Source organism: Acipenser ruthenus, chromosome 20 (genome assembly GCF_902713425.1).
Source record: "Acipenser ruthenus chromosome 20, fAciRut3.2 maternal haplotype, whole genome shotgun sequence".
In the NCBI taxonomy this organism is placed as follows: domain Eukaryota; kingdom Metazoa; phylum Chordata; class Actinopteri; order Acipenseriformes; family Acipenseridae; genus Acipenser; species Acipenser ruthenus.
Genome location: NC_081208.1, coordinates 12581166 through 12600187, shown reverse-complemented (window position 1 = coordinate 12600187; position 19022 = coordinate 12581166). Strand labels below are relative to the sequence as shown.

The 19022-nt window shown below is 49.0% G+C and overlaps 2 protein-coding genes across 5 annotated transcripts in view; both read left to right on the top strand.

The window, feature by feature from the left end:
- si:ch211-154o6.3 (uncharacterized protein LOC563854 homolog) overlaps nucleotides 1-6852 on the top strand; it is a 31395-nt gene extending 24543 nt beyond the window's left edge. For 2 of the 3 annotated variants that reach the window (XM_058993498.1, XM_058993497.1), the window contains 5 exons: nucleotides 22-265; nucleotides 385-510; nucleotides 1191-1356; nucleotides 1458-1564; nucleotides 6428-6852. In XM_058993498.1, coding sequence (XP_058849481.1) covers nucleotides 22-265; nucleotides 385-510; nucleotides 1191-1356; nucleotides 1458-1564; nucleotides 6428-6495 — 711 coding nt within the window. In that variant the 3' untranslated portion in view covers nucleotides 6496-6852. Of the gene's footprint in view, nucleotides 1-21; nucleotides 266-384; nucleotides 527-1190; nucleotides 1357-1457; nucleotides 1565-6427 lie in introns of those variants that run through there. The other variant, XM_058993499.1, reaches the window with a different exon arrangement.
- A 134-nt stretch (nucleotides 6853-6986) lies between these two features.
- Nucleotides 6987-17026, top strand: pianp (PILR alpha associated neural protein). 2 transcript variants are annotated; one of them, XM_034042568.3, is made up of 5 exons: nucleotides 6987-12025; nucleotides 13449-13973; nucleotides 14365-14446; nucleotides 16036-16283; nucleotides 16868-17026. In XM_034042568.3, exons 2-5 carry the CDS (start codon nucleotides 13451-13453, stop codon nucleotides 16879-16881), a joined length of 867 nt encoding a protein of 288 aa, XP_033898459.3. In that variant the 5' UTR covers nucleotides 6987-12025; nucleotides 13449-13450; the 3' UTR covers nucleotides 16882-17026. The 2 variants fall into 2 exon arrangements, with proteins under 2 accessions (XP_033898459.3, XP_033898458.3); XM_034042567.3 differs by having other exon boundaries at nucleotides 6987-13973.
- Nucleotides 17027-19022: the final 1996 nt, after the last annotated feature.

Here is a 19022-nt window from a genome sequence, read left to right as displayed (position 1 = left end):
TCATTCTGTCTTTGCTTTTAGCCCCATGGCCCCCTGCTGTTCTCTGGCTCTGTGGACGGTTCAGTGAAGGTGTGGGAGGTGGATAGAGAGAGGGAGGCAGGGGGCGGAGACTGTGTGCCCCCAGGCTCCTCCCCCATCCGCCTCCTTAGATCATGTGACTCGGATCCCTCCAGCCTCGCTCTCATTCGCAGCCTCACTCCCAGAGGAGAGAAGGTCTACATTGGAACAGATCACTCCAACATACACAAACTGGACTGGAGGACTGGTGAGTGCGTGTGCCTGCCTGCCTGCTTGTCTCTGTCTGAGCAGAATCACAGGGAGTCCGCTCACTGCACTACACTGACCTGAGCCCCTTAAACCCCACCCCCCACCCTTTTCTCTCAGGTGCGGTATCGAAGTTGGCTAATCACAGCTCGGGGTCAGGGGTCACAGACTGTGTGTGGCAGACGGGTGACGGGCTGCTGCTGACGAGCTCCTTCGACCTGGACACTGGAGAGAGCAGCCTGAACTGTGAGGGGGGGTGAGGGTGAGGGGAGAGAGCAGTCTGAACTGTGAGGGTGAGGGGGGTGTGGGGGTGTGAGGGTGAGGGAAGAGAGCAGCTTGAACTGTGAAGGGGTGGTGAGGGTAAGGGGAGAGAGCAGCATGAACGGTGTGGATGAGGGGGATGTGAGGGTGAGGGTGAGGGTGAGGGTTAGGGGTGTGTGAGAGCAGCCTGAACTGTGAAGGGGGGGTGTGAGAGAGCAGCATGAACTGTGAGGGGGGTGTGAGGGGGGTGTGAGGGTGAGGGGAGAGAGCAGCCTGAACTGTGAGGGGGGGGGGGGGGGTGTGAGAGAGCAGCATGAACTGTGAGGGGGTGTGAGGGTGAGGGGAGAGAAGAGCCTGAATTGTGAGAGTGAGGGGGGTGTGAGGGTGAGGGTGAGGGTTAGGGGAGAGAGCAGCCTGAACTGAGGGGGGTGTAAACTCTGAGGGTTAGGGGGAGAGATTCTCTGTGTGAGGAGGTCTTTGTGAGGATAGATCTGTGTGAGGGGGGTCTCTGAGGGAGTATCTGTGTGAGGGGGTCTTTGAAGGGGTCTCTGAGGGAGTATCTTTGTGAGGGGGGGGTCTCTGTGTGAGTCTGACGGGCACCTCTGTCTGTATTTGCATTTTAACCCTTGAAATAAAAGAACAAACATGAACAAATCTCACCCCAGTACGCAGTCTCCCTGACGACGGTTACGTAGCAACACTATCCTGGCCTGATGCTCCCAGATTTCTCTGCCTCTCCTCCTGGCTCACAGGCAGTGGGGGTCACCGCTGGGTCACAGGGGGGCGGAGCCTGACTGTGTGGGAGCAGCTGCCAGCCAATAGCAGAGAGAGGTGAGAGAACAGGACACTGCGCCCTGTGTCTGCCATCTTGACTCCAGCTTTACAGGGAGCCACAATGACGTTGGTTCACAATGTGTGTCTTCACCACTCAGGAGTGATGTCACCGTCAGACACATCGCCAGTCTGGAGCGCGGGCCAGTGGAGTCGGGGTCTGAGGAGAGTGAGGAGAGTGAGGAGGAGGAGGAGGAGGAGGGTGAAGGTGAGAGAGAGAGAAAGAGGGAGGGAGGAGAAAGAGTTTTGAGATTTAACATCTCTAGTTATAATACAGTTATTAATAAAATTGAGCCACAATAAATCTTTTAAAAATAATAATGAAATATACAGGAACAATAACAAAACCATTACAGAGCAATAGAAACACAGTGCGCATACACCTTTCATAGAAACACAGCGAGCTCCCCTTCCTCACTCACACACACACACCCTCTCCAATACACCACGACTCCCCCTCCTCACTCACACACCCCTTCCCCAATACACCACGACTCCCCCTCCTCACTCACACACACACACCCTCCCCAATACACCACCACTCCCCCTCCTCACTCACACACCCCTTCCCCAATACACCACGACTCCCCCTCCTCACTCACACACACACACCCTCCCCAATACACCACCACTCCCCCTCCTCACTCACACACCCCTTCCCCAATACACCACGACTCCCCCTCCTCACTCACACACACACACCCTCCCCAATACACCACCACTCCCCCTCCTCACTCACACACCCCTTCCCCAATACACCACGACTCCCCCTCCTCACTCACACACACACACCCTCCCCAATACACCACGACTCCCCCTCCTCACTCACACACCCCTTCCCCAATACACCACGACTCCCCCTCCTCACTCTCACACACACACCCTCCCAATACACCACGACGACTCCCCCTCCTCACTCTCACACACACACACACCCTCCCCAATACACCACGACTCCCCCTCCTCACTCACACACCCCTTCCCCAATACACCACGACTCCCCCTCCTCACTCTCACACACACACCCTCCCCAATACACCACGACTCCCCCCTCCTCACTCACACACCCCTTCCCCAATACACCACGACTCCCCCTCCTCACTCTCACACACACACCCTCCCCAATACACCACGACTCCCCCTCCTCACTCACACACCCCTTCCCCAATACACCACGACTCCCCCTCCTCACTCTCACACACACACCCTCCCCAATACACCACGACTCCCCCTCCTCACTCTCACACACACACCCTCCCCAATACACCACGACTCCCCCTCCTCACTCACACACACACACCCTCCCCAATACACCACGACTCCCCCTCCTCACTCACACACACACACCCTCCCCAATACACCACGACTCCCCCTCCTCACTCACACACACACACCCTCCCCAATACACCACGACTCCCCCTCCTCACTCACACACACACCCTCCCCAATACACCACGACTCCCCCTCCTCACTCACACACACACACCCTCCCCAATACACCACGACTCCCCCTCCTCACACACACCCTCCCCAATACACCACGACTCCCCCTCCTCACTCACACACCCCTTCCCCAATACACCACGACTCCCCCTCCTCACTCTCACACACACACCCCTTCCCCAATACACCACGACTCCCCCTCCTCACTCTCACACACACACCCTCCCCAATACACCACGACTCCCCCTCCTCACTCTCACACACACACCCTCCCAATACACCACGACGACTCCTCACTCGCACACACACACCCTCCCCAATACACCACGACTCCCCCCTCCTCACTCACACACACACACCCTCCCCAATACACCACGACGACTCCTCACTCGCACACACACACCCTCCCCAATACACCACGACTCCCCCTCCTCACTCACACACACCCTCCCCAATACACCACGACGACTCCTCACTCGCACACACACACCCTCCTCAATACACCATGACTCCCCCTCCTCACTCGCACACACACCCTCCCCAATACACCACGACTACCCCTCCTCACTCTCTCACACACACCCTCCCCAATACACCACGACGACTCCTCACTCGCACGCACACACACACCCACCCGCATACACCATGACTCCCCCTCCTCACTCAAACACACACACACACACACCCTCCCACATACACCATGACTCACCCTCCTCACACACCCCCCCTCCCCAATACACCATGACTCCCCCTCCTCACTCACACACACCCTCCCCAATACACCATGACTCCCCCTCCTCGCTCACAGCACACACCCTTCCCAATACACCACCAGCTTTAAAGCTGTCCAAGTCCTGTACCATTTAATAAAAGGACAAATCTATCTTAATCCTGGAGACCTTTGGGATTCCTAAAGCACCAAAAGCATTGCGAAAGCCAGTGGTTAAAATCTTAGTTTTTCAGGATTTCAAAATGTCTAGCTTTGCTTGACCCAATACAAAGTTGACCAGTGAGCATCTGTCCCTCTGTCCAAAACTGTACTTGGTTCTAAAAACAAAGAGCTGCTAAGTAAAGAATCCTCCCTGAGAAGCCAGCAGGTCTTTTAAAAACAGAAAGGTCTGCAGCCGAGGGCAGTCAGTGACGAGGTGGAGGAGTGTCTCCACTGCGAGGCAGAAAGGGCACTGGACACTGAGCCCCGGCTCCACATGGCTCAGGTAGCAGTTAGTGGCGATGATACCGTGCAAGTCTCTGGAGCGCTTGGAAAGGGGCAGCTTGTTCAGCACCCTCCGGACAGAGGATACATCATAAGGGACAGAGAGGTGAGCTCTCCACTTAATGTCCAACAGGTCTGTCACCTGATTTCATAGAGCCGTTTCTTTCTGCTGTGTGGAGAGCCACCTCTATCACTCTCCCCATTGACAGCAATCTGCCAGGCATCTCCTCCTCCTCCTCTAGCACTGAAGGGGACCAGCACTGTGGGGAACGGGCTCCTGCTCTGGGCCAAGCGCTCCCACAGAGACCTGCCCAGGAACTAGGAGAGAGCTGCACTGAGGGAGGCCTGTAGGTCACTCGGGACCTTCTCCAGGAATCGACTGACATGATATTGTGTGCTGGGGACAACTCCCTGCTGGCTTTGCATTTAAAAAAGAGTAAAATAAATTAACTGACCAAGCCTGGTAAAACCTGCTTTTAAAAAACACCGAAGACAGCTATATTAAAACAGGGGCTCTTCGAAAGCCCACTGTGTGCAGTGGGACTTATTAAATCTAGTGATCTTTTAAAATACTCCAAACGTTAAGAACATAAGAAAGTTTACAAACGAGAGGAGGCCATTCAGCCCATCTTGCTCGTTTGGTTGTTGGAGCTTATTGATTCCAGAATCTCATCAAGCAGCTTCTTGAAGGATCCCAGGGTGTCAGCTTCAACATTACTGGGGAGTTGGTTCCAGACCCTCACAATTCTCTGTGTAAAAAAGTGCCTCCTATTTTCTGTTCTGAATGCCCCTTTTATCTAATCTCCATTTGTGACCCCTGGTCCTTGTTTCTTTTTTCAGGTCAAAAAAGTCCCCTGGGTCGACATTGTCTATACCTTTTAGAATTATGAATGTTTGAATCAGATCGCCGCTTAGTCTTCTTTGTTCAAGACTGAATAGATTCAATTCTTTTAGCCTGTCTGCATACGACATGCCTTTTACACCTGGGATAATTCTGGTTGCTCTTCTTTGCACTCTTTCTAGAGCAGCAATATCCTTTTTGTAACGAGGTGACCAGAACTGAACACAATATTCTAGGTGAGGTCTTACTAATGCATTGTAAAGTTTTAACATTACTTCCCTTGATTTAAATTCAACACTTCTCACAATATATCCGAGCATCTTGTTGGCCTTTTTTATAGCTTCCCCACATTGTCTAGATGAAGACATTTCTGAGTCAACATAAACTCCTAGATTTTTTTAATAGATTCCTTCAATTTCAGTATCTCTCATATTTTCCATTTTGGATCTTATTATAGTTTCCATAAGTTTACATATAATAGAAGTCAGGCTTATTGGTCTGTAGTTACCTGGTTGGGTTTTGTCTCCCTTTCTGTGGATTGGTATTACGTTTGCAGTTCTCCAGTCTGTAACAGTGTCCTGGGAGACAGTCAGCATGGTTTTAGGAAAGGGAGATTGTTTTCTCCCCCCTTCTTTTCTAGTTTAAATGCTTATGGACCTCCTCAAGGATCCTTTCTCCGAGTAGATTGGTTCCCTTTTTGTTTAAGTGCAGTCTGTTCCACCTATATAGATAGTCCTTGTTGTAGAATGTGTTCCAATGTTCAAGAAGGATGAAGCCTTCCTCTGTGCACCACGATTTCAGCCATGCATTTTGAGTTTGTATTTCCAGCTATCCGTATGGTCCTTTGCAAGGTGCCGGCAGTATCCCAGAAAATACCACATACCGCTCCCCCCAACAACGGGACCCCAGACGCGGGATTAGCGGGCTGAAAAACGGCTTTCCCCCGTTCACTGGTCCCACCGCAACGTAGGGCTGAGCCCCTCTGCACTGCCGTGAGAGACTGGCACAGGTCCGCGAATCAACCCCCTCCCCACCAGCTGCAGCAGGGACCCCCTCTTCTTCAGCCACCATTTCGTTATTTATGTATTTATGTGTTTATTGTATTTAATATAGCGCTTTATGCACAAAAGTATCGCAAAGCACTGTACAGTACGTAGCAGGAATATGTCTTTCTGACCACCTGAACGTTCCCTCCGGTCGGTTCACCTCCCGATGCTGCAGGCTCCGGTTCAGCTGTGGTCTCGCTGTCGGGCAGAGGCTTGGGTCTCCAAGTAACCCCCTTGACCACTTGTCCTGAGTGCATTGTGTCTGTGCTTGCAAACACAACAGAATCCTTTACATTAAAATGCCACGCAGCATTCAGTGCATTGTCAGGATTAGATAACCATACAAACACCTGTCTTCTAAAATATATCACTTGAGTTTTTACAACTGAGAGAGATCATTTTAGTCTATGACATTATTTTGCCATATGGGGAAAGCTGTCTGTCGATCATGGTGTTGTCATAAGTACTGTGCTTCTGTTCAGTCTTCATCGTGGGCCTGTTTGTTAATTTCTTTTTTGTTCTGTTCAGATATTTCCCAGGATTCAGAGGGACCTAAAGGTTCTGGAATCTCATGGATTCGCTGTGTTCTGCTTTGAAGGACCCCACCTGAGGGAGGCTGACCAAGCAAAGTGCCTGTTTTTTTATGTATAAATAAGATTCTCCTTTTTTTTTTTTTTAAAACAGTATTTTCAGATGGGATGGGGGGTGGGCAGTGCTTATAGAGGTTAAAGATGGGTTGACAATCTTGGTTTGCGCTCCTTTTAAAGCGGACAGTATTAATGTTGCTACTGTAGTGCAAATCCATTTTAAGGCATTGTTAACAAACACACTTCAACCCGTTTCAGTGTTTTGTAATGCAATGTGTCCATTTAAACACTTGTAACATTGTGAAAATCAAAAATGATGTGGTTTATAACAAAATTAAAAAAGATGAAACCATATTTTTGAATTAACTGAAATCAAGATATCAGAATCTGTCCAGCCGACCTCCTTTCCCTGTCTCTTATACAAGACTACTGTCAGTCTCCTCACTATAAACTAATAGAAGTGAATCTGTCCAGCCGACCCCTTTCCCTGACATTTCTGTGCCCTTGTCCTCTAGAGGTCGGTAGCTCGCTGACAGCCGCTCTCGAGTTCCTGGGTGAATAAGCAAGCTGGCCTGGTCATGTGATCGGAGGACGCCTATTGAACCTTAAGTTCTCCTGAGCCGTGTGGGGAATCGCTGGGGTGAGGGGAAAATGATTGGGCGTTCCAAACTGGGAGAACATCGGGAGTCAAATAATAATTAGACAAACTAAAAAACACTTCTGTGCCGTCAACCCTTTTGATCTTGTAATTTTCATTCATTCTGCAAATCTGGGCAGATATATTGTTGATTAACGAATCCACGGTTTGTGCTTCCAGTCAGAACAATTCAACAGGAAAGGAATATTATTTGATTATACAACAGTCATTTCAACGAGTTCATTATAGTATTACATATTTCAAACATAACACTTAGTAATTTCACATTGTTTGCTAAAAGTTTTCATAATTACAAATTGTGACAAAAGGTCTTTATTTACAGCATAACATTGACCACAGTTCTTGGTTGCCGAGGCTGCTGTGGCCACTGACTGTGGACGAGGTTTCTTTGATAACAGGAGAGAAGCTGGAAGCTTTAATCAGTTCATACATCAGGAAATGGTTGGGAGTTCCACGCTGCCTCAGCAGAGTGGGACTTTATGGTAAAGAGCTACCAGTCTCCGCTCTAACCGAGAAGTTTAAGTGCGCCAAGGTCCGACTGGAAATGACATTAGTAGAGTCACGCGACAAATGCGTAAGAGAGGCAGCACTTGTGTTGAAAACTGAAAGAAAGTGGGCAGCAAAGAAAGCTGTGGAAGATGCAAAGGCTGCCCTTCGAATTGGTGATATCATGGGGCAAGTTCAGCATGGAAGAGGGGGTCTTGGTCTTGGTCTCAGTTCAGCTCCTCCTACATGGCACAAGGCAGCTGGTGGAAGCTGGTAGTCAACAAGGTGCAAAAGCAGGAGGAGAGGATGAGGTGCGTAAAGGCTGTTTCCCAGGCCAAGCAGGGAGAATGGATGAGATGAGTGTTGAACAACGCAAGATCTGCTGGTAAGACCTATGGACAATGGAACAGAGCAGGATCAGTTTCCTCATCAGGTCAACATATGATGTTCTCCCATCACAACAGAACCTATACCTCTGGGTAGGAGAGGATCCCTCATGTCCTTTGTATTCATCGCCTGCAACATTAAGGCACATTTTGACAGGATGTAAGGTGGCTCTTAACCAAGGACGGTTTACTTGGCGCCATGACCAGGTGCTGCAATGTTTGGCTAGCATTGGAAGACAAGCGTAACATGACCAATAAGTTGCCACCAGTTCCATCAAAACATTACACACAAAAGACAACATTCCTCCGCCCAGTAGAGCAACCACCAAGAAAAGGTGTTAAAACCAATCCTCGCCCAGGACAACTGGAAGCTGCTAGAGACTGGAAAATGCTGGCAGATGCTGGTCAACGGCTTATTTTTCCACCGAGATTGCCACCACTAACCTTCGACAAGATATTGTCTTGTGGTCTGGATCAGCACAGCACGCCTTGCTCACCTGGTAGAGTTAACAGTGCCATGAGAGGATGCTGTAGATGAGGTGTATGAGAGGAAGAAACTGCGGTATGCTCAACTAGCCACTGAAGCGGAACAGCGAGGATGGAGAGTTCGGGTTTACGCGGTGGAGGTGGGTTGTCACGAATTTGTGGCACACTCTCCAACCCAGTTTCTCAGAGATGTCAGATTCAGTGGCCAAGAGTTGTGTCGCACAGTGAAGAACTTATCCGAAGCAGCAGAGAGGAGCATGCAACTGGCTGTGGTTGAGACGGAAAGATTCTTGTTGGGGATCTCAAGCACAATAAAAAGAAAGAAATGCTGATGTACGGGTAAGTAAGCTGGGCTGAGTTGAGTGGGGGACGGAGGGGGGGGTGATGCTGGGACACCAGAATCACCGTCGAGCTCTCTTGAGGTGTCGTGGGCTAGTCGACGAAACACTGAGGATGGAAGGTGCCCACTTGAAGACCCCAGAGAAGTACCTTACTTAGCTCAATCCAGACGGTTGTCATGCTGATGCGCTGGGGAGACCGCACTGTGGTTGATCCCCGGAGCCAGCATCGCAGCCGTTGTGTTTCCTTATGTGCTAGGGAGGCAAAATAAGTTGATCCCTGGAGCCAGCATTACACTTCAGCCATCAACACCAGGCAGAATGATATCTACATCATCATAGGGAAAGAAACGCAAATGAATGGAGACACAGATGGATCACATTAGTTTACTGTAAAGCTACGTCTTAGTTCGTGCTTATCTTGGCGAGAGCCGAGTTCAAATTAGCATAAAATTTTAACATCTACTCTCATGTAATGGAAATCATGTTTTAACGCACATCCCATTCACATCTGTACACCGATACGTGCCTTCCAACAGACAGCTATTGTCTTTGAAACCTGTCCTTTTATACCTGCCTGGCTTGTTAAATCACGAAGACGTGTATTCGTTTAATTGATTGCCAGTCAATTCCTGCTTTTGGATAGCTGTGGCATTCTGGGAGATGTCGTTTTTCATTCATCATTTAAATAGCAGGAATGACATTTATTTTATTCCACCCACATTGTTTCTTGCCTACCTTACATGCCAGAGTAAATACTGTGTACTATTACACTCCAGGGTAAAGACTGAGTATTCTTACACTGCAGGGTAAAGACTGAGTATTTTTACACTCCAAAGTACTCTTTCTAGTAGGATCTAAAACTCAACTTAAGAATCTCATTATAGCTGCCCTGCCCCACAGTACGAAGCCTTGGTTTACTTCTTGACAGCAACCTCTCCTTTGATGCCCACATCTCCTCCATGGTCAAATCTTCCTTCTACCATCTTCAAAACATCGCCAAAGCCGTCCCTACCTTTCCCTCACAGATGCGGAGATACTTTGTTATGCCTTTGTCTCCTTGACTCGACTGCAACTTTCTTTATGGTGGTCTCCCGGCACGCACCTTAAACCAACTGCAGCTAGTTCAGAATGCCGGTGCCAGGATCCTTACCAGATGTAAAAAACGTGAACACATCACCCCCCATCTTGCCCAGCTGCACTGGCTACCTGTAAAGTTCAGGATTACTTTCAAAACTCTCCTGCTCACCTACAATGCCATTCATCACACAGGTCCCGAGCACCTCCTCAACCTGCTGTCCCGCTATGTCCCTGCCCGCAAGCTGAGGTCCTCCGACTCCCCAAGCAAAAGTGCACCACACTTGGAGAACGCTTGTTTAGCTTTATGGCTCCGACTCTGGAACTCTCTCCCAGCTTTGGTGTGTGACACTGCCACTGTCACTTGCTTTAAATCAACTCTCAAGATCCACTTGTTCTCTCTTGCTTTCCATGCTCTTTAAGCCTGATATCTGCTATTAGCTGCTGTGTTGTTGCTACTATTTAATGTATTATGCATTTTTTACTGTATTGTATTAGGCTTTTTTTTTTTTTTTTTAAACTGTATATCATGTATTATGCACTTCTCTGTATTTAAAGTATTATGGATTTTGTTGTTAATACATCTTGTAAAGCGCTTTTTGATGGTGGTCCACTATGAAAGGCACTATATAAAATAGATTGATTGATTGATTGATTGATATTACACTGCAGGGTAAAGACTGTGCACTATGTATCTCCCTTCTACAATGTTACCCCACATTCTCCCACAAAATTAATTTCCACATAATGTCTCCCTTTAATCATATTTATTTCACATCTCTTCTGGACAGCTTCAGGAACAACAGCAATTTCATCACCACTCCATCAATTACACAGGTGTCAGATTGACATTGCCATTCCCGGTTCACATTCCTTTGTTTTTTGCATTTTTAGTTTTCTGAAGCCACTTTCATGTTTTACATCTAAAACACAGTCCTCCCTGCTATCTTCATTTACAGACACTTGTGTCTCTAAGAAGGATTTCAAACTCAAACTCTGAAGAACTTGTGACAACATTCCCACAGCGTGAGAGACAAACATTTTAACTGTTTGAACTGACACAAGAGCACACTAACGAGAGCAAAAACAAAATCATTACCAAAGTAACAATCAATTCAATCTCATTATCAAACAAGTATCAATTAGGAACAACTGTTTTAAGTGGATTAAATAACTCAAAGGGTTCAATCGGTAAGAATATAATCAATGAAGGCATTACAGCCCAAACGCTGGTCTGCTTGACTCAGTTTCTTCTAGTTTCAATAACACTGATGAAGGCACTAGAACCCAAACGCTTGTCTGTTTGACACAGTCTCTTCTAGTTTCAATAACACTGATGAAGGCACTAGAGCCCAAACGCTGGTCTGCTTGACTCCGTTTCTTCTAGTTTCAATAACACTGATGAAGGCACTAGAGCCCAAACGCTGGTCTGCTTGACTCAGTTTCTTCTAGTTTCAATAACACTGATGAAGGCACTAGAGCCCAAACCCTTGTCTGCTTGACTCAGTCTCTTCTAGTTTCAATAACACTGATGAAGGCACTAGAGCCCAAACACTGGTCTGCTTGACTCAGTCTCTTCTAGTTTCAATAACACTGATGAAGGCACTAGAGCCCAAACGCTGGTCTGCTTAATTCAGACTCAGTCTCAGTCTCTTCTAGGAGAGGAGGAGAGGGAGGGAGGCAGTTTTAATGGAAGGAATTAAAATCTAGTGCGGCAGGCAGAGAGATCAGGGGAGAGAGAGGGAGGGTTAGGGTCTTTTTCCCCTTTCCATCACGCCCCTCTTTTCCCACTCACATTTTTAGTATTTACTTTCCTCCCCTTCCCCTACTCTGTTATCCACAGCAACACAGTATCTCTCTCTCACTTGCTCTTTCTCATTCACCCCTCTCCTCTCCCCCTCTCTTGCTTTCTCTCTCTCTCCCTCCTCTCTCCCCCTTTCTCTCTCCCACTGCTCCCCCTCCTCTCCCCCTCTCGCTTTCTCTCCCTCCTCCCCTCCCTCTCGCGGTGGAACCAGCTCAGTTCTCGCATTTCAATTCATTCTCAGTTCTATTTCTTTTTCCTCTGAGTCTGTGGGTTTCTTGCTGTTTCCAGATCTTGCAGCTCTGAGGTGAATCACAACCTGCATGTCAGCTGTTGCCTGTGGAATGCTGTCTGTCTGTATGTGTGTCAGTGTTGAACTATCTGTCCACAATGTCTATTGATCTCATCTGTGTCTATCTGTTTTTGTACAGCTTCTATACCTGTCAGTATATATGTCTGTCTGTATGTATTGGTCTCTCCATCTGTATCTATGTGTCTGTCTGACTACAGAGGCGAGGGTTAGAGAGAGAGAGAGAGGGAGAAGGAGAGCGGAAAGCAGTTTTTTGCCTGTTGAAATATGAATGTGTGTAAATGGACGGTAGTGAGGGACTCATCAGATATTCAAACAAATATCTGTGCATCTGTGTGTGTGTGTGTCTCTGTGTCTGTCTGTCTGTCTGTCTGTGTTTGTCTGTCTGTGAGTGTGAGTGTCTGTGTGTCTGTGTCTGTCTGTCTGTGTGTGTGAGTGTGTTGGTCTGTATATTAACTTTGTCATGCCAATAAAACATTGTATTGAATTTGAATTGAGTTGGAAGGAGAGGGAGAGAGATGGATTAGAGAAGGGATGATTGAGAGAGGGGGTGGGGGCTGCACTGTGATCTGCAGGTGCTCAGATCACTGGCAGCTGCTGGCCTCTGACTCACTTTATTTTCTAATTGTTTCTATAAAAAACACTCTGTTGGAAATGATCTCTCTCTTTTTCTCTCTCACTCCCCCTCTCCCCCTACCACTCTCGCCTCTTTCGCTCTCTTCTCCTCTTAACCCCTTTCTCGGTTCAGTAATGCTGTATCGTCATGACAACGAATCAAGTATTGCCAAAGCTTCAAGATACTACCCAGTCTGTCTCCCTCTCTCCTCACTATCCCTTCATCTCAACCCAGTCTATCTCCCTCTCTCCTCACTCTCCCTTCTTCTCTACCCAGTCTGTCTCCCTCTCTCCTCACTCTCCCTTCTTCTCTACCCAGTCTGTCTCCCTCTCTCCTCACTCTCCCTTCTTCTCTACCCAGTCTGTCTCCCTCTCTCCTCACTCTCCCTTCTCTACCCAGTCTGTCTCCCTCTCTCCTCACTCTCCCTTCTCTACCCAGTCTGTCTCCCTCTCTCCTCACTCTCCCTTCTTCTCTACCCAGTCTGTCACCCTCTCTCCTCACTCTCCCTTCTTCTCTACCCAGTCTGTCTCCTTCTCTCCTCACTCTCCCTTCTCTACCCAGTCTGTCTCCCTCTCTCCTCACTCTCCCTTCTTCTCTAGCTCCACCGCTCACACTTCCTGTCTCTTTCTCTACTGCCTTTATATAATGAATTGACAAGCATTTTTAGATTCTAATATTTCCCTCTCACCCCTCTCCTTCTCCCTCCCCTCTCACTCTCCCCTCCCCTCCTTCTTCCTCTCCCCCTCTCCTCTCCCTCCTATCACTCCCCTTTCCTTTCCTCCTCTCTCTCTGTCCCTGTGAGAGGGATGGCAGTACGCGGTCTCTTTTTTGTCTTTTCCCTCTCTGGACTCCTGCTCCTGATCGCTGTGGTAACAAGGACTGTCCAGTCATGTGACTCTGAGGCTGGGCTCGCTACCTACAATCCGCAACGGCGGCAGGGGGTAATGGACAGAGTGGGAGAGAGGAGGCTGGCGGAGAGTAGACTAAATTATAGAGGCTCTCTGCGTCCTGCATCTCAGAAACAGATGTTGCGAGTGAGGGGGCGTCGCCAGGCAGCCCAGCTCCTCCCCCTGACCTCACAGGCCCCGCCCACATACCCTTGGGCCATCGACTGGGGTCCCACCCTACTTCCTGAAGAAACAAGCGACTTCCTGTCAACACAGGAAGCGGGTCAAAGCCAGCAGCAGCGACATCACCAGAGACCTGAGCAGGCCACACCCACCCAGCGGCCGGTAGAGAGTGAGAGAGGAGAGGAGCGAGGGAGGGAGAGAGGGAGAGAGGGAGACCTGGCCACCCTGGAGACTGATCTATATGAGACGGAGCCGGAAGGTAATTTCAGGTTATATTGATATAGGACACTAGAGCAGGTTTGAAACTTGCTCAGCAGAGCTGGCTGTGAACCGGCTGCAGTGTGGTTCTCAGGCCTGTGCTGTGGCTCTCAGGGTAGTGCTGTGGCTCTCAGGCCTGTGCTGTGACCCTCAGGCCTGTGCTGTGGCTCTCTGGTCTGTGCTGTGGCCCTCAGGCCTGTGCTGTGGCTCTCAGGGCTGTGCTGTGGCTCTCAGGCCTGGGCTGTGGCCCTCAGGCCTGTGCTGTGGCTCTCTGGTCTGTGCTGTGCTGTGGCCCTCTGGGCTGTGCTTTGGCTCTCAGGCCTGTGCTGTGGCTCTCAGGCCTGTGCTGTGGCCCTCAGGGCTGTGCTCAGCATTGTCTCTTTCTCTTCCAGCTGTGGATCCCCAGTTCTATGTCACTGTGACAATCTCAACACTGCTGATCCTCATCGCAGCTGCAATCACAGCCAAACTGTGGTGAGAACAGAGCGTGTGTGTGTCTCAGTGAGTGTGTCTGTGTGTGTGTCTCAATGAGTGTGTGTGTGTGTATTTGTCCATTATAAGCAATGTATTCTCTCCCCCTCTCTCCCTCCTCTCTCCTCCTCTCTCTCAATTCAATTCAGTAAGCTTTTTTCACCTTCCATTCTCCCTCTTCTTCCCTCTCCCTCTTCCCTTTCTCCCACTCTTCTTCTTTCCTCTCTTTTCCTCTTCCCTTTCTCCCTTCCTCTCCTTCCCTCTTTCACACTCCCTTTCTCCCTCCATCCTTCCCTCTCTCTCACTCTCAGTTGTATCCCTGTGATGGGTTTGTGGTGTGACGTGTTCACTGTGTGTCCCTCAGGCTGTGACAGGTCTCTACATCCTGGCCATCCAGTATGGTTGTGTGTCTGTCCTCCCCAGCAGGACTGACAGTCTCTGTGTGTCGTGCATGTTTGGGAATTCTGGGACAGAACTGCAGAATTTAGGGAAGAAAATATCACTTGTTTGGCTGTATTACTGCAATGGAATAGAGAGTGCATCTGTCTCGATTTCTCCCGGTTCACAGTGACCACATAGCTTTCTGTCACTGGGCAGCCAGGACTGTTTGTGCCGTCCTGTTTCTATGGCCAGGTGGCGGTCACTGAGTCTGTACTTGGTCAGGATGTGCCTCTGCTTTGTGTCTCTCACCCTGACCAGGTATTCTCCCAGGGTGTATTTTCTGTTTAGGGCCCAATAGCTCGCCAGTTTTTTTGTGTTTTAGTGTTTTTATCCCAATGGTCCAGATAGGAGTGTTGAGGTGTTTTATAATTTGGTTATATAATCTCTCTCTTCTCTCTCCTCTCCTCTCTCCTCTCCTCTCTCTCCCTCCATCCCCTCTCCTCTCTCCCCTCTCCCTCTCTCCCCTCTCCCTCTCTCCCCTCTCTCCTCTCTCTCCCTCCCTCCCCTCTTTCTCTCCTCTCTCTCCCCTTTCCTCTCTTTCCCCTCTCCCTCTCTCCCCCTCCTCTGTCCTATCCCCTCTTTCCCCTCTCTCTCCCCTCTCCTCTCTCTCCTCTCCTCTCTTTCCCCTCTCCTCTCTCCCCTCTCCCTCTCTCCCCTATCCCCTCTCTTCCCTCTCCTCTTTCCCCTCTCTCTCCCCTCTCCTTTCTCCCCTCTCTCTCTCCCTTTTCTCCTCTCCTCTCTCCTATCCCCTCTAACCTCTCTCTCCCCTCTCCTCTCTCCCCTTTCTCTCTCTGCCCTCTCACCTCTCCCCTATCCTCTCTTTCCCCTCTCACTCTCCCCTCTCCTCTCTCCTCTCCTCTCTTTCCCCTCTCTCTCCCCTCTCACTCTCCCCTCTCCTTTCTCCCTCTCCCTCTCTCCCCTCTCCTCTCTCCTATCCCCTCTCCTCTTTCCCCTCTCACTCTCCCCTCTCTCTCTCCCCTCTCTCTCCCCTCTCCTCTCTCCTATCCCCTCTCCCCTCTCCTCTCTTTCCCGTCTCACTCTCCCCTCTCCTCTCTTTCCCCTCTCTCTTACCCCCTCTCTCCCCTCTCCTTTCTTTCCCCCCTCTCTCTCCCCTCTCCTCTCTCCCCTCTCCCTCCTCTCTTATCTCTCAGTTATGATCACAGTAGATCTCCTCCTCCTCTCTCACATCGCTCTGTAGCTGCTCCTGGCTCTCTCTCTCTCTCTCTTTCTCGTTCCCTCGTTTCAGAAGAGAGTCGTCAGGCCCTGACCTCCACTGCAGGACTCCCCCAGACTCTCTCCCTCTCCCCTCTTGAACCCCACCCCCTCCCTCACCTGCCCCTCTCGAACCCTCCCCCATCCCTCCCACTTCATCCCCTCTCCCACAACCCAGCAAGAGCAGGTGAGTCTGACTCAAACCAGCAGCAAAATAAAAACTACACTACCTTGCTTATCTGCTGCAAAAGCCTCCCACGAGGTCTGGGGGATGTCATTTTTGTGGATGTTTTGTGTTTGTCTTGGAGGTGGACTGGCGTCCTGTCCAGGGTGTAGTCTCGCCTTGCGCCCTGTGTATGCCGGGTTAGGCTCCGGCTCACCGCGACCCTGTATAGGAGTAAGCAGTTAATGATAATGGATGGATGGATGGATAAGAACATAAGAACATTTACAAACGAGAGGAGGCCATTCAGCCCATCTTGCTCGTTTGGTTGTTAGTAGCTTATTGATCCCAGAATCTCATCAAGCAGCTTCTTGAAGGATCCCAGGGTGTCAGCTTCAACAACATTACTGGGGAGTTGGTTCCAGACCCTTACAATTCTCTGTAGAAAAGTGCCTCCTATTTTCTATTATATATATATATATATATATATATATATATATATATATATATATATATATATATATATATATATATGTATGCATGTGTGTAGAGAAAGAGAGAGAGAGAGAGAGAGGTTTGATTCTTTCTTGGTCGTTCTCTCTCCTCAGGCTCACAGTGCTGAGTTTCGTTGTCTCGCTGCTGCCTGCTTGTTCGTCCAGCTCTCTTTCTGTGATAGACTGGTCAGAGTGGGCGTGTTCCAGAGTGGCCTGGGGGGGTCAGGGAACTGGTTCCAGTTTCACTGCAATATGGAAAGCGGGAGGGAGTGGAACCTCAATCCGCACAGCTTCATCTCTTCACTCTTCAGCATGACCTTCGGCAGTCACGAGCTTTCATAGAAATCTCCACACTGTCAGAACAGCATTTATTTTTAAATTCATTTTGTAAAGAAATAAAATAAAATAAAGGTGTTCAGTTTCAGTAAAATGTCCAAAAAGATGTTTTTATTGTATAAATATTGATATGTTACCAATCAAATATTTAAAAATTCCTATATAAGATATACTTAAATTAACCACTGAGGAGGTACTGGGAGTATGGGAGGCAGTGTGGCTCTAGTGGTTAGAGCTGAGGAGGGACTGGGAGGGAGGGAGGCAGTGTGGCTCTAGTGGTTAGAGCTGAGGAGGGACTGGGAGGGAGGGAGGCAGTGTGGCTCTAGTGGTTAGAGCTGAGGAGGGACTGGGAGGGAGGGAGGCTGTGTGGCTCTAGTGGTTAGAGCTGAGAAGGGACTGGGAGGGAGGGAAGCAGTGTGGCTCTAGTGGTTAGAGCTGAGGAGGGACTGGGAGGGAGGGAAGCAGTGTGGCTTTAGTGGTTAGAGCTGAGAAGGGACTGGGAGGGAGGGAAGCAGTGTGGCTCTAGTGGTTAGAGCTGAGAAGGGACTGGGAGGGAGGGAAGCAGTGTGGCTCTAGTGGTTAGAGCTGAGGAGGGACTGGGAGGGAGGGAAGCAGTGTGGCTCTAGTGGTTAGAGCTGAGAAGGGACTGGGAGGGAGGGAAGCAGTGTGGCTCTAGTGGTTAGAGCTGAGGGACTGGGAGGGAGGGAAGCAGTGTGGCTCTAGTGGTTAGAGCTGAGGAGGGACTGGGAGGGAGGGAAGCAGTGTGGCTCTAGTGGTTAGAGCTGAGGAGGGACTGGGAGGGAGGGAAGCAGTGTGGCTCTAGTGGTTAGAGCTGAGGAGGGACTGGGAGGGAGGGAAGCAGTGTGGCTCTAGTGGTTAGAGCTGAGGAGGGACTGGGAGGGAGGGAGGCAGTGTGGCTCTAGTGGTTAGAGCTGAGGAGGGACTGGGAGGGAGGGAGGCAGTGTGGCTCTAGTGGTTAGAGCTGAGAAGGGACTGGGAGGGAGGGAAGCAGTGTGGCTCTAGTGGTTAGAGCTGAGGAGGGACTGGGAGGGAGGGAAGCAGTGTGGCTTTAGTGGTTAGAGCTGAGGAGGGAGGGAGACAGTTCATTAACACTAATGACTTTTCTGGGTTCAGAATTAATTAAGTTGGAAAATTCTCAGAACTGGAAAATCTGATCTGTCTAATTAGGCAAATTAAACTCATAATAAACTGGAAGAGTGCAGGAGGGTAGAAAGAGTGGAGGATGAGGAAGAGAAAGAAAGAGAGTGGAGGAGGGGAAGAAGAGAAAACGGGTGGAGGATGGGAGGGAGAGAGAGTGAGAGGGGAGGAAGAGAGAGGGGGAGGAAGAGAAAGAATGGATAGGGGAGGAAGAGAAATAAAGAGTGGAGAGAAGAAGAGATATAAACAGTAGAGAAGAGAGGAAAAGATAGAAAGAGTGGAGAGAGAGAAAGAGAGAGAGAGAGAGAGAGAGAGAGAGAGAGATTCATGCTTAACAGTCATGCTTAACTTGAGCTCCTAAATCAACCAGTTATATTACATTAGAATGAAATAAATAATGGATAATTAAAATAAAATAATATAATTAAAAGCAAGAAGAACATCTACAGCTGAAAAAGAAAAAGAAAGGTTCATTTAAACTTTAAAGAAAAATAGTTAAAAAGGACCAGAGGAGAGGAACAAAACTAGAGGAGAAAAGAAAGAAAGAAAGAAAGAAAGAAAAATAAGGAAGGAAAGAAAGAAAGAAGGAAAATAAAGAAAGGACAGAAAATTAAAAGAAAGCCTGAAAGAGAGAACTACAGAGTAGTCTGTCAGCTATAGAAAATAAGAGCAGGGTAAGCCACTCAAATTAAAAAGTGTAATTATTATAGAAATTAAGAAATACTGTACTGCAAATACTGTAAAAATTCAAATTCAGTCTAAGAGTGTAAGTGGC